The sequence below is a fragment of the Pristis pectinata genome, chromosome 14 (genome assembly GCF_009764475.1).
Source record: "Pristis pectinata isolate sPriPec2 chromosome 14, sPriPec2.1.pri, whole genome shotgun sequence".
Taxonomy (NCBI): domain Eukaryota; kingdom Metazoa; phylum Chordata; class Chondrichthyes; order Rhinopristiformes; family Pristidae; genus Pristis; species Pristis pectinata.
The window spans coordinates 10,742,878-10,757,084 of record NC_067418.1 but is presented as its reverse complement, the minus strand read 5'-3'; the positions used below and the strand labels follow the sequence as shown (position 1 = coordinate 10,757,084).

Below are 14,207 nucleotides of genomic sequence, written 5' to 3'. Positions count from 1 at the left end.
TTCTATACAGAAATGTGTGAGCAATTGTTCCTTGAGTCAATGATGGTGGATCACAAAACTCCTGCCATTGTTTTTACACTGGTGTATCTATTTTGGCGTTGTGAGTCTTCCCAATGTGGACTTGGTTTACAATTCTGATCCAAATTCCAAGAATTTTCTGATGTTCTGAAGGGGGTCACACTTCCTGTGGGTTTGCAAAGCTCCTGACTCTGTGTATGTGTGTGTGCAGATTAGAGGAAGTTGTGCATTTACAGAAATGACAACAGCAACTGTTTCATTGAAATGTGGAAATTTGCAGCACAATAGGAGGCCATTTAGCCCTTGTATCCATACTGGTCCTAACCCTACAAGGAGCTGTTTAAATTAATCCCAATTCCCCATTCTGTCTGTAGCCCTGAGGTTGCAGCACATCAACTGCTCATCCATCTATGTCTTAAGTGCAGCGAGGGTGTTTGCCTCTATCAGCCTTTTGGTGCATTTCCAGACCAACTGAGTGAATTAAAAAAAATATTCCTTGACTAAACCCCACCATCCTGTGTTATTTTAAATCATTGCCCCTAAAGCTTTTGACCTCTCTATAAAGAGAAATAGAACAATCCTGTCCATTTTGTGACTCTCTTACATTTATTTACATAGATTAAATCTTTTCCTGTGTAGGACTACTTTAACTGGAGTACTTTTCTACCCCCAAAAAGCAACTCCTCTACTAGAAGTGCTTTGTGATCTTAAAGTGACTGTTCTAACATGAGATTCTCTTGTCTTTGCAGTCAGCTGTTGGACACGAGTACGTTGCTAAACTCTCCAAACACTGCTCTCAGACAGACTCCGTTAAAGGATTCGGTGGAAAGTTTGGTGTACAGAAGGACAGGGTAGATAAGGCAAGTACCACAACCACCTGTGTTCAATCAATCGTGTGTGGGTGTTAATATACATTCTCCTTGGGGCCATTTGTGTCTTGGTTATAAAATGGTTTGAACCACCCCCAGACTTTTGAACGTGCATTCAGTGTTACCCAACTGATTGGATTGCATGGATCAAAGGACTTGCCTGTGATCAAGTCAGTTAATACCCATGGATGAGCTAAACTTTGCACATCAGGAGCTCTGATTCCTGACCAGTGCTGAGACTCTTGTATGTTAAAGATGAACTCTTGACCTCGCAATCTGCCTCATCATGGCCTTTCAGCGGCATGGTAGCATAGCGGTTAGCGTAACGCTATTAAAGCGCCAGCAACCCGGGTTAAATTCCTGCCGCTGTCTGTAAGGAGTTTGTACATTCTCCTCATGTGTCTGCGTGGGTTTCCTCCGGGTGCTCCAAAGATGTACGGGTTAGGAAGTTGTGGGCATGCTATGTTGGCGCCGGAAGCGTGGCGACACTTGCGGGCTGCCCCCAGAACACTCTACGCAAAAAGATGTATTTCACTATGTGTTTCGATGTACATGTGACTGATAAAGATAGCTTTTTAAAAAAAAGTGAACATTTCAGGTTGGAGACCCTTTTTCAGAACTGGGAAATTGGAGAATAAATAAGTTTTAAATTACAGAGAGGGTGGGAGAAGGTTAGAAAAAGGAAATATCCCTGACAGGGTGAGGCCGGATGATTCCATTGTTTCTCCACTGATACTGCCTGACCTGCTGAGTGTTTCCAGCAATTTTCTGTTATTAGATCAGATTAGTTTATTGTCATATACACCAGGATGCAATGAAATTCTTTGTTCGCGTGAAGCTCAGAGTAAACAGTATACATGGTAATAATTCAATAAATAAAATGAGTGCAAAAACAATGGAATGGTGCAAGGTATAGTAGTCATAAAGAAACGTTGAAGTACGATAGTGGAAGAGGTAGAATTAAGGGTGTGAGAACTGGCAGCACAGCGAAGGGGATGTGAAAGAAGTGACAGGTTGATTATTATTGTCACATGTACCGAGGTACAGTGGAAAAACCTTGTTCTGCATGCCATCCATACAGATCATGTCATCGCATCAGTGCATTGAGGTAGTACAAGGAAAAAACAATAACGGATTGCAGAATAAAGTGTTGCAGCTACAGAGAAAGTGCAGTGCAGGCAGACAATAAGAAGCGAGGTCATGACCAGGTAGATCGTGAGGCCAAGAGTCCATCTCATCGTACAAGAGGTCTGTTCAATAGTCTTATAACAGCGGGATAGAAGTTGTCCCTGAGCCTGGTGGTACGTGCTTTCAGGTTTCCCGCATCCACAGATTCCTGATCTTCACTTAACTGCTTCACCTGAGTTCTTGGATTATTTTTGCAAAAAAGTCCTCTCAGTGCAAGTTGGGTGAAGAATTGTTCTTTTCTCTTCCAGTCTGCTGTGGGCTTTGAGTATGAAGGCAAGACTGCCAAACACGCATCACAGAAAGGTACAGTGCTTTCAGTGGTTGGAACTTAGACTGGAAAACTGTGTGCTGATATGATGTTCAAATCAGATTTTTACTTGTATATACTTGGAGGATCTTTGACCTGTTTTTTTGAATAGGGCTTTTGCTTTACTGGAAATGGATCGAATGCTCTTCCTCTGTGCTGTAAGATTATCTGTGATGATCCCTTGAAATCTGTTACATGTTATTTTTCCATGCATGTGCCTCAACTTAAGTTGTCTCTCGTATGTTTTATGGGACTCTCCAGTGAACCACTACCAGACTATTTAACTGGATGTTCTTTATTTTTGTCAGATGCTAAAACACATTTTAATTCAGCTCTTCCAGCAAAAGTGGGCTTATATTCTATTATTGGTCATAAAATGGCCATATTTTGTTGGAATACATGGACGTTCTGGGAGCAATTCTAGTTAATTGGGCACTGAACAAAATGACACCGTTAGGTCTTGCCCTTTCTTCTGATTTTTGCTTCTTCCCAGATCTTCAGAAGAAGTAACAAAAAGAAAGGGCAGGCTGAGTCTCCAGTAGTCTCTAAGTTAAATTAGCAACTATCGGGCCATCATCCACCACCAACGTGTATTTTTGGGGCCAATGTAACTTAATACTCCTGCACTATTAACACCTCCACATTACCAATACGGTATCTGAAATTTGATTGAAATGCAGTTGTTTTCTCTGGTACTGCTTCATAACTGGACTGCTTACTGTTGCTTAATCACGGGGATCTTTGCATTTCTGCCGCAGTCAATGATATTGCATGCTGCACTGTTGATGCTTTTGCTGTCTTGAATTATTCAGACTACAGTACTGGTTTTGGGGGGAAGTATGGAGTTCAAGCTGATCGAGTGGACAAGAGTGCCCTAGGCTTCGATTACCAGAGCAAAACTGAGATTCACGAATCACAGCGAGGTGTGTCCTTTTCGTTTTCCAATCATTTCCTTTTTTTCAGCTGCAGAGGGAGGGTGTGGTTTTGCCTTTGGTGCTGTTGGTGACCATAGGGGTCCTTTGATATTCTCTTCCTGGATCTGCTACTGACCTGTTTTGATTGTCTCTGCATTTCTACTTTAATTCCACTGATTCCCTTCCCTCGTGGAAGGGGATTATCAAAATTTCCTTGTAAGTTTGTAACCCCTCGGATTCTGGAGATGTTTGCATCTGATTTTTGGTTCAAGACTGTTGCCTCATAAATACCACAACATTTTGTGGACTGAAGCTGCAAGAACGTGATTGCGTTAATGTCAGTGCACGAGCAGATCAACTGAAACCAGAGTGTTATAGGACAAATCCAGCATTGGCACCCAGCTGGAATGCAGTAGAACCGGTCCCTGTGAAACTTCCCCTTGCTTTGGAGGCAGGGCGGGCTCAGACTGTAGACTTCTACGATAAGACAGTAACACTGAAGTTTTAACATAAGCGACCTTTGCTTTTCCTTCATAAGAATTCCAAGTGTTCCATTAGCTTACAAAACTAGGAATTGAACTGGGGAAAAGCATTTAATAAGCCATGGATCAAAAATTTTGTGTTCTTTGCAATTATCCTTAAAATTCAAGGGCCTCCATTATGTCTCTTAAGGTCCCCTAGGCTGACTTTATCTCTGTACTGTTGCCCTCTAAGGAGTGCATGACCACTATTGTGTCTTTGTGTGTGCACGTGTGTACATTAAGTTTCCCCTGTCATTGCTCTGCCGCCTTTCATGTTTTACTTAACCCCTACAGGAGGTGATTTCTGAGCTCTGTTCTTTGATTCCGCCAGGGCATTACATTTTAGTTTCCACGTTACAGATGCAGGTTAGAAACGACAAAGAACCCACTCAATACTCTGCCCACCCTTTCCCCAGCAGGTCTTGGAAATTAGCAAATGAGTAAAGTCTGCAGAACATTAACTTACTTGTGTTCTATCATATTTTTTTGTTAGTTTAGCATCGTCACTTTTACTAATTATTAAAATTGGGGAATATACTGTTTTTAACTAAGTTACATCAAAATTGATGCATCTCCCTCGCATATGAAAATTTTAATTATCATAAGAAATAGGAGCAGGAGGAGGCCATCTGGCCTGTCGAGCCTGCTCCGCCATTCAATAAGATCATGGCTGATCTGGCTGTGGACTCAAACCCACCTACCTGCCTTTTACCCATAACCCTTAATTCCCCAACTATGCAAAAATCTATCTATCTGTGTCTTAAATATATTTAATGAGGTAGCCTCTACTGCTTCCCTGGGTAGAAAATTCCCCAGATTCACTACCCTCTGGGAAAAGCAGTTTCTCCTCATCTCAGTCCTAAATCTACTTCCCCCCCACCCCGGGAATCTTGAGGCTATGTTCCCTAGTTCTTGTCTCACCTACCAGTGGAAACAACCTTCCTTCCTCTTATCTGTCCCTTTCATAATTCTGTTTCTATAAGATCCCCTCTCATTCTTCTGAATTCCAGTGAGTATAGTCCCAGGCGACTCAGTCTCTCCTCATAGGCTAACCCCCTGATCTCCGGAATCAACCTGGTGAACCTCCTCTGCACTACCTCCAAAGCCAGTATATCTTTCCTCAAGTAAGGAGACCAGAATTGCACGCAGTACTCCAGGTGCGGCCTCACCAGTACCCTGTACAGTTGCAGCATAACCTCCCTGCTCTTAAATTCAATCCCTCTAGCAATGAAGGCCAACATTCTATTTGCCTTCTTGATAACCTGTTGCACCTGCAAACCAACCTTTTGTGATTCATGCACAAGCACTCCCATGCCCTTCTGCACAACAGCATGCTGCAATCTTTCACCATTTAAATAATAATCTGATCTTCTATTTTGTCACTGCTTCTCTTGTGAAACTGATGTACAAGTGAAGTGGCACTTCAAAAGTCCAACAGACACGGTTCATCAATGTGGATACCAATCAGTCCAACAATCTCTGAGGGGGGAGTTGTTGGATTTCAACAGAAGTGCAACAGGATGCATCAGATTCAGCTGCACCACTGAAGATGGAAAGGCAATTAAAAAGTACTCTTGGGACTTGGTGTCTGCAGATAAGAGGATACCAGCAAGTCTAGCTGTACGTTCAGGTCAAGCAGGTCACTATACTGTAAATTACTGTTAAATCAGAAGCCCATCACTGGGAGCCATTGACAAGGGAGCAAACAGAACAAATTTGATGGGAAGGAGCTCTCTTTTTACACAAAATAAAAATTATTCCATCCATGTTATATTTAACAATTGATACTGGAGCTGGCATCACTTATAAGCTATTAGTATTGATTTATTATTGTCACTTGTACCGAGGTACAGTGAAAAACTTGTCTTGCATGTCGATCGTACAGGTCAATTCATTACACAGTACAAATACATTGAGTTAGTACAGAGTGCATTGATGTATTACAGGTAAAAACAATAACGGTACAGAGTAAAGTGTCACAGCTACAGAGAAAGTGCAGTGCAATAAGGTGCAAGGTCACAACAAGGTAGATTTTGAGGTCAGAGTCCATCTCATCGTATAAGGGAACCGTTCAATAGTCTTATCACAGTGGGGTAGAAGCTGTCTTTAAGTCGGGTGGTATGTGCCCTCAGGCTCCTGTATCTTCTACCCGACGGAAGAGGAGAGAAGAGAGAATGACCCGGGTGGGTGGGGTCTTTGATTATGCTGGCTGCTTCACCAAGACAGCAAGAGGTAAAGACAGAGTCCATGATGCCAGTTCATTTGTGACCTTCCAAAGAGAACACCCAAGAAGGGACATGCTTCAGTGCCTTAACTTCTGTCCCGTAAGAAATGGGAATAGGTCAGCTAGCCGGTCGAGCCTGCTGCACCAATTAATGAAATCGTGGCTGATCCAGTTTCCTGCTCTCTCCCCTTCTCCGTTGACTCCCTTGTAGTTTTAAGTGTCTCGGTCTCCACCTTGAATATATTGAATGACTGCCTCCACATCTCTCGGAGGGCAGAGAATTCCAAAGAGTCGCAACCTCTGAGAGAAGAAATTCCTCTTCGTTTCTGTCTTAAATGGGTGATTCTTGATTCTGTCTAGGTCTAGATATCCCAATAAGGAAACATGCACCTTGTCATTTCCCCCTCAGAATCCTGTGTGTTTCGGCAAGATCACCTCTGATCTTAAATATGTTGTCTCCAAAATTATATTGATCTCACCCTTGTATATAGTCAAAGACTGAATATCCCCAGGTATCTGGATTGGATAATTCTAATGATATACAACTCTCTAAACAAAGACATCTCTTCTCTTCTGAGTGCTTTATTGCCATCTCCCTTATCTTGTGATAACTCCAAGGTAAAGTCACTCCCACTGAAGGAAATGGCTGGAACCTGGTTTGCTGGGATGGGATATCAATGGGCATGAAGCAAATGATTAACAAGGTACAATGCTATTCACCTAAATTTATAATTAACTCTGTGTACAGGTGCATGGAAATTGGGTATTTGACTTTGGATATGGTTTAAGAAATTCCTTTGTTCCCAAATGCATTTGCTTCAGACTGGCAAGAACAGAAGTCTTCCTGATGTGATATTTGCCTCCAGGAACTTTTGGAAATATTTTTGGCTTAGTATTTTGATTCTCTTTCTCCTCTTGCAAAATGTTACAGCTCTTTTTAGGTACTACCTTGTGAGCTTCACATTTATCAATTATAGGTTTCATTGTTTGGTTCTCAAAAAAGTTCTTTGGACCACTGGCCTCCATTCAAATAATTGACACTGGTTATACTGTGGATTGAGTGTATCGGTTTATTATTGTCACTTGTACCGAGGTACAGTGCAAAACTTGCCTTGCATACCGACCATACAGGTCAATTCGTTACACAGTGCAGTTACATTGGGTTAGTACTGAGTGCATTGAGGGAGTACAGGTAAAAGCAATAACAGTACGGAGTAAAGTGTCACAGCTACGGAGGAAGTGCAGTGCAATAAGGTGCAAGGTCACATCAAGGTAGATTGTGAGGTCAGAGCCATAGTCTATCTCATCGTATACATTCAAAATTAGTGTTTGCTGCATTGTTGCTAATCTTACTTAAACCAGCATCCATCAGACATGAGGCCAGATGCAGGTTGGAGGAATAACACCTCATTCTGCCTTGGTAGTCTCCAACCTGATGGCCTAAACATTGATTTGTCTAACTTCCGGTAACCCCAGCCCCTGTTTTTTGTGTTTTTCTTTTTTTTATCCCCCCTCCCCTTTGTTTTCCCTCATTCCTGTGGCCCCCTCACCCCTTCCCTTTCCCCTCCCCCGCCCTCATGACCCGTCCATCCATTCCCCACCTCCTCTTTATTCCATGGTCTACTGTCCTCTCCCACTTCATTCCTTCCTCATCAGTCCTTTGCCTCTTCTACCTATCACACCTCAGCTTCTTACATCGCTCCCTCTCATCCCCTGTCTCCCTACATTTTCCCCTCTCACCTGGACTTGCCTATCACCTGCCAGCCTGTGCTCCTCCCCCTCCCCCCCGACCTTCTTATTCTGGCTTCTGCCCTCTTCCTTTCCAGTCCTGATGAAGGGTCTCGGCCCCAAACGTCGACTGTTTATTTCCCTTCATAGATGCCGCCTGACCTGCTGAATTCCTCCAGCATTTTGTGTGTGTTGCTCCAGGTTCCAGCATCTGCAGAATTTCTTGTGTACCCGTCAGACACATTGCCTTTTGCCTGAAGCTGCCTTTCAATACCCCCTACCCATAAAGGATACTATTTAGACCAGGAAGCAAGATTTTGCAGACGCTGGAATCTGGAGTAACAAACAACCTGTTGGAGGAACTCAGTGGGTCTCTGCTCCCAGTCCTACTGAATCTGTAGAGTCCTGGATGACGAGGTGCGTAGAGAGTATGATGAGGCAACAAAGGCAAACTCAACTGAGTCACAGAGAGCTTGGTACAGCAGAATGCCTGCAAAAATACAGAAAGTGTAGAATAGAAACTGGAAAAGTAAACACAGAGGGCATGAGAGAATATTTTCAAGTAAATTCAAAGAAAATCTGAAGGTGTTTTAGTAGTCATACAGCACGGAAACAGGCCCTTCGGCCCAACTGGTCCATGCCGACCAAGAATTCCCATCTAAGCTGGTCCCATTTGCCTGCGTTTGGCCCGTATCCCTTGAAATCTTTCCTATCCATGTACCTGTCCAAGTGCCTTTTAAATGTTAATGTACCTGCCTCAACCACTTTCTCTGGCAGCTCATTCCATATACTGACCACTCTCTGGGTGAAACAATTGCCCCTCAGGTTCCTATTAAATTTTTTCCCTCTCACCCTAAACCTATGTCACCTATTCCTTGATTCCCCAACCCTGGGAAAAGACTATACGTTCACATATGCCCCTTATGATTTTATAACGCCTCTGTTAACATCACCCCTCATTCTCCTACGCTCCAGTGAATAAAGTCCCAGCCTATTCCACCTCTCTCCATAACTCAGTCCCTCAAGTCTGGCAACATCCTTGTAATCTCCTCTGTACTCTTTCCAGCTTAATGGCATCTTTCCTATAGCAAGAGCAAGAAGGTAAATGAAGAAAGAGAAGGGTCCATTAGGGACCAAAAAGCTTTGGAGGTGAAGAATTTCCACTGGGGTTTTAATGAAGATTTTGTGATTACCCACCTCTTTTGTGAAGGCAATGCGGATGTTATAGGTAAGGTGAATACTATATGAAGTAAACATAAGAGGAAGCGGGGCATTTATCATCTTTTAAAAATAGATAAATCATCAGGTCTGGATGAAATATGACCCAACATGTTTTTAACAAACAAAAAACACTGGGGAGAAAATTGCAAAGACTCTGACTATGACCCTTCAATCCTTTCTGACTACAGGAGTGGTGTCAGTGGGCTGGCAAACTATTAATGTTGTACCATGGCTTAAAAAGGTTATAGACCAGATGGGCAAATTATTGGGATGATTTCTGAGGGCAGTAAAACATTCAGTCAGAAAAGCACAGGTAATCAGAGACATGGAATTGTTAAAGGAAGGTTGTGTCTGACTGACCTGATTGAATTCTTTGAGAAGGTGGAAGGGAGGGTAGATGAGGGCAATGTATTTGATGTGGTCTTTGTGGATTTTAGCAAGACTTTTGACAAGCTCCCACACGTCAGTCTGGTCATAAAATTGAAAAGCCATTGGGATACAAGGAAGAGTGGAGAATTTGATCCAAAACTGGCCCAATGGCAGAAAGCAGAAGATAGTGGTTGATGGGAGCTCAATATTCAGTCTCTACCTTATTCATAATTTGTATTAATCATTAAAGTAAATGCTGGGGACATGATGAAGAAGTTTGCAGAGATACAGAAAGGGGCTGTGCAGTTGATAGTGAGGAGAACAAGAGCTTTGAACTGCTGGTTAGTTGGGGAGAAAACTGTCAAGTGGAACTTCATGGAGTGTGCGGTAATGCATTTGGGCAGATGCATCCAGGCAGGAGAATGTAATATAAATGGGAGGATATCGAGTGCTGTGGAGGAACAGATGAGGTATATGCCAATAGATCCTTAAAGGGTAAACAGGAGTGCTCAGTAAAGTTTCTTAAAGTTGAGGCATTGAATATAAGAGCAGGGGATTTTGACAGAATTACATGCAGCACTATTGAGGCCACAACTTGAATACAATGCACGGTTGTAGAAAGACATAATTGCGCTGGAGGGGATGCAGAGAGATTTGAGGATGTGACTACAAGGAAAGATTGGATGAGCTCTGGTTGTTTGGGGCAGAGGAGTTTGAAGGGAAACTTAATTGAAATGCATAACATTGAGTAAAGAGAAAGGATCTATTTCCCTTAACAGGGAGAGAAATACCCAGAGGATACAAATTTAAAGTAATTGGTAGAAAGTTGGAGGGGGAAATCTTTGCCCAGAGAGGAGTCGGTATCTGGAACTCGCTGACTGAAAGGGAAAGATGAAAACTCCCCATAGCAAAAATGTTCATGACCTGAAGAGCTGTGTACTGTAGGGTTATGGACCAAACGCTGGAAGGTGGGATTAGTTTGGAGCACTGTTTATCAGCCAGTATGGACATCTGGGCTGAATGGTCGCTGGAATATAAATCTCCTGTCATTCTATGAATTCTTGACCTTGTCCCATATTTTTGTTCCAAATTTTTTCTTGAGCTTTTGGCCAAGAATGTAGGAGTTGGAATAGGACACAAGGCTGCTTGAGCAATGAAACATGTTGACTGTTGGCTCAGCTCCACTCTCTACCTCATTCCCTTTGGCCTTGCCTATGGTCGACAAATCTATCTCTGCCTTGAATATATTCAATGATGCTGCCCCCACAACTCTCTGCAGTGGGGCCTGGCAAAGGTTTATAACCCTCAAAGAAATTCTTCCTCATCTTGGACGGACTTGTTGGGCCAAAAGCCCTGTATCCGTGCAATATTGCTCTGGGTCTTTAATGGATAACTGTATGCCTTGAGGCCATGTTCCCATTGATGTACTACTACTTCGTGCCCCCACCCCCCCTGCCCCCCCAATCAAAGAAATGGGGGCAGGCATGGTAGTGTAGCGGTTAACATAATGCTATTACAGCACCAACAACCCGGGTTCAACTCGCGACGCTGTCTGTAAGGAGTTTGTATGTTTTCCCCGTGTCTGCGTGGGTTTCCTCCCAGTGCTCCGGTTTCCTCCCAGTGCTCCAGTTTCCTCCCACATTCCAAAGACATACAGGTTAGGAAGTTGTGGGTGTGCTATGTTGGCGCCGGAAGAGTGGCGACACTTGTGGGCTGCCCCCAGAACACACTACGCAAAAGATGGATTTCACTGTGTGTTTTGATGTACATGTGACTAATAAAGATATCTTAAAGTGTCCTCTCTGCATCTTCCCTGTCAAGCCCTCTCAGGATCTTGTGTTTCAATAAAGCCAACTTGGATTTTCCTGAAATCCAATGGCTATAGACCCAACCTGTTTGGTCATTATTCACAAGACAATCCTTTCATCCCAAGTATCAGTCTAATGAACGTTGCTACAGAGACCAAAACTATGCAGCTGCATCTAACCATAGCCCCGTAACTGTCTTAACACCAACTTCCCTGTCTTTGTACTCCAACCCTTTTACAAGCTTTGATTGCCGGCAGTCTTTGGATTCAGTGGAATCCTATATTTGGACTATACAACAGCTGTGCTTGACATTTTTATCTCCCATTTTAAATGGCAAATTCGTCACAAAGATCACAGTCAGTGGATCGTATCAGAAGTTAACTGGAAGCATATATTGCAGGCCTTTTTATTTTCTGGTTTACTACTCCTTTTACAATATTCCAGTAGATCGTTTGATACCAATTGTGTTTGCAAGTTCAATTTGGTTAGCAAGATAGACCAGAATGAAGACCTTGAAAAGATGGTCTGCATTAACTAACTTACAATGCACTGCCTTTGGCTGCTCTTCACATAATATTTGTAGGAGCAAGTAATAGGCTAACGTTGTCTCGCTCTGGGTGCACAGTTACACCATCACAGACACAACAGTTAAGCCAACACTGCAGTTACACCAACCTTGATGCAATCCAATTACTCTCCATGGTCTTCTGCTAATCTGCAGTTCGTGTGCTTTCTGTTTAATTAAACTCTCCTGCTTTAATTTAACCAAGGACGTGTGTTTTGCTGTAGATTATTCTAAAGGATTTGGTGGCAAGTATGGAGTGGAAAAGGATAAAGTGGACAAGAGCGCTGTTGGCTTTGAATACCAAGGGAAAACTGAGAAGCACGAATCGCAAAAAGGTTGGTAGTCTGTTTTTCTGATTGTTATCAGTGCAGTGGAGTCGGGTAGTGGTTTGCTTACTGTGACCAAGCTATGATTGCTCAGTGTGGAATTGAAAGCCAGTCAGGACCTTCAGTCATTCATGGTGTTTGGAAGCTCCTACTTGTTCTTGTAACGTCACAGAAGGAGGTCATCCATGGTAAATTCCAGCAGATCAATCCCATTTGCCCCGCTCCCCTGTCCCTTATTTCCCTGCACTTTCCCAGTGGATGTGGAGAAGATGTTTCCATTAGTAGGAGAGTCCAGGATCCAAGGGCACAGCCTCAGAATAAAGGGACGTCCCTATAAAACTGAGATGAGGAGGAATTGCTTCAGCCAAAGGGTGGTGAATCTGTGGAATTGGTGCCACAGAGGGCTGTAGAGGCCAAGTCGTTGGGTGTATTTAAGGCAGAGATTGATAGGTTCTTAATTGGGAAGGGGGTTGAGGGTGACAGGGAGAAAGCAGGAGAATGGGGTTGAAAAAAAAATCAGCCACAATTGAATGGTGGAGCAGACTCGATGGGCCGAATGGCTTAACTCTGCGCCTCTATCTTAAGGCCTTATGCAGGCAGGCTTTTTCCTGGCTGGAGACCATGGGATAAAGGCATGGTGTCCCTGGAAAAGGAATTTGGGACTGAGATGAGGAACAATTCAGTACTTGGAGGTTTGTGAATCTTTGGGATTCTCTGCCCCAAGGGCCCTGGATGCTTACCGACTATATTGCAAATTAAGGTCAATAGATTTCTGGATGATGAATTGGAAGGTGGGAACGGGTGGTAACATGGAATTGAAAGAGAACATTATTGAATGGTGAATAGTCTCAAGGGAGTGTGAGATCTATTGCTATTTCTTAACTCATTTCATATCGAGGTGTTCCAAGCCAGCAGGGCAGGGTGCCCTCATTCTATGTGACAAACTTTGTTTGGAGGCCTCCAATTTCCCCTCAATCCTTTGAGTGTGTGTTGAGGTAGTACCAGAATTCACTCCCACACTAACCAGTGGCATTTGATGGAACCAGATTACGTCAAAGGCTTCGGAGGAAAGTTTGGTGTCCAGACGGATCGACAGGACAAGAACGCCTTGGGTTGGGACCACCAAGAGACCACGCAATTGCACGAATCTCAGAAAGGTGAGTGGTTGGCAGCTTCATGCCAGACAGAGGGCTCGGGTATGGGACTGAGTGTCAGCTGGCTGAGAAGCTCACCGGTGTTTGCAATTCATGAAATTCAAAGACATAGGACTAGAGTTGATGACGGGGGAAAACAGTGAGAAAAATGGAGAGGGGGGGGTGGACAACAGGGCAGTGTGGTGAGAATGAGAGAAATAAATGAATTTGTTCACTCTCAGAACTGAAAGCTAAAGGGGAGATCGGGAAATTGCTTAAAAGTGCTTTAATGTTCCTGAAATGTTTCAGTATCTGGATTTGGCCACGTACATCATGAGTCATAGAAGCATACAGCACAAAAACAGGCCCTCTGGTCCACTTTATACATGCTGGCATGATCTCATTTATCTGCAAGAGGCCCATATCCTTCAATGACCTTCCTATCCAACTACCTGTCCATATGCCTTTTGAACGCTGTAATTGTTTCTGTCTCTACCACCTTCTCTTACAGCTTGTTCCAGATAACCACCACCCTCAGATCTCCTCTGAATTTCCACCTCTCTCACCTTAAGCATGTGCCCTCTAGTTCTAGACTCCCCTGCCCTAGGCCCTCCATAAGGTCTGAGTCTGTGGATCGGAAGGGAAGGGGGGGAAAAGAGGAGTGTGGTAGTGATGGAGGATTCATCGATTAGAGGAACAGACAGGAGATTTTATGGATGAGACCGAGACTCCCAGATGGTACGTTGCCTCCCAGGTTCCAGGGTCAGAGACGTCTCGGCTCAAGTCCACAGTATTCTTAAGGGGGAGGGTGAGCAGCCAGGAGGTGTGGTACCAATGACATAGGCAGGAAGGGTGACGAGGTCCCGCAAAGTGACTTCTGGGAATTAGGTGCTAAGTTAAAAGACGGGACCTCCAGGGTGGTGATCTCAGGATTGCTACCCCTGCCACATGCTAGTGAGGCAAGAAATAGGAAGATAGTGCACTTTAAAATGTGGCTAAGGAGATGGTGCAGAAGG

The 14,207-nt window shown here is 43.7% G+C and overlaps 1 protein-coding gene across 8 annotated transcripts in view; it reads left to right on the top strand.

Moving 5' to 3' along the window:
• The window catches only part of LOC127577858 (src substrate cortactin-like), a 66,972-nt gene that overhangs the window by 28,616 nt on the left and 24,149 nt on the right, over positions 1 to 14,207 (top strand). For 5 of the 8 annotated variants that reach the window (XM_052029475.1, XM_052029470.1, XM_052029471.1 and 2 more), the window contains 5 exons: positions 768 to 878; positions 2,324 to 2,378; positions 3,195 to 3,305; positions 11,957 to 12,067; positions 13,105 to 13,215. In XM_052029475.1, the coding sequence (XP_051885435.1) occupies positions 768 to 878; positions 2,324 to 2,378; positions 3,195 to 3,305; positions 11,957 to 12,067; positions 13,105 to 13,215 (499 nt within the window). The remainder of the gene's footprint in view (positions 1 to 767; positions 879 to 2,323; positions 2,379 to 3,194; positions 3,306 to 11,956; positions 12,068 to 13,104; positions 13,216 to 14,207) is intronic. The other 3 variants (XM_052029477.1, XM_052029473.1, XM_052029476.1) reach the window with 1 other exon arrangement.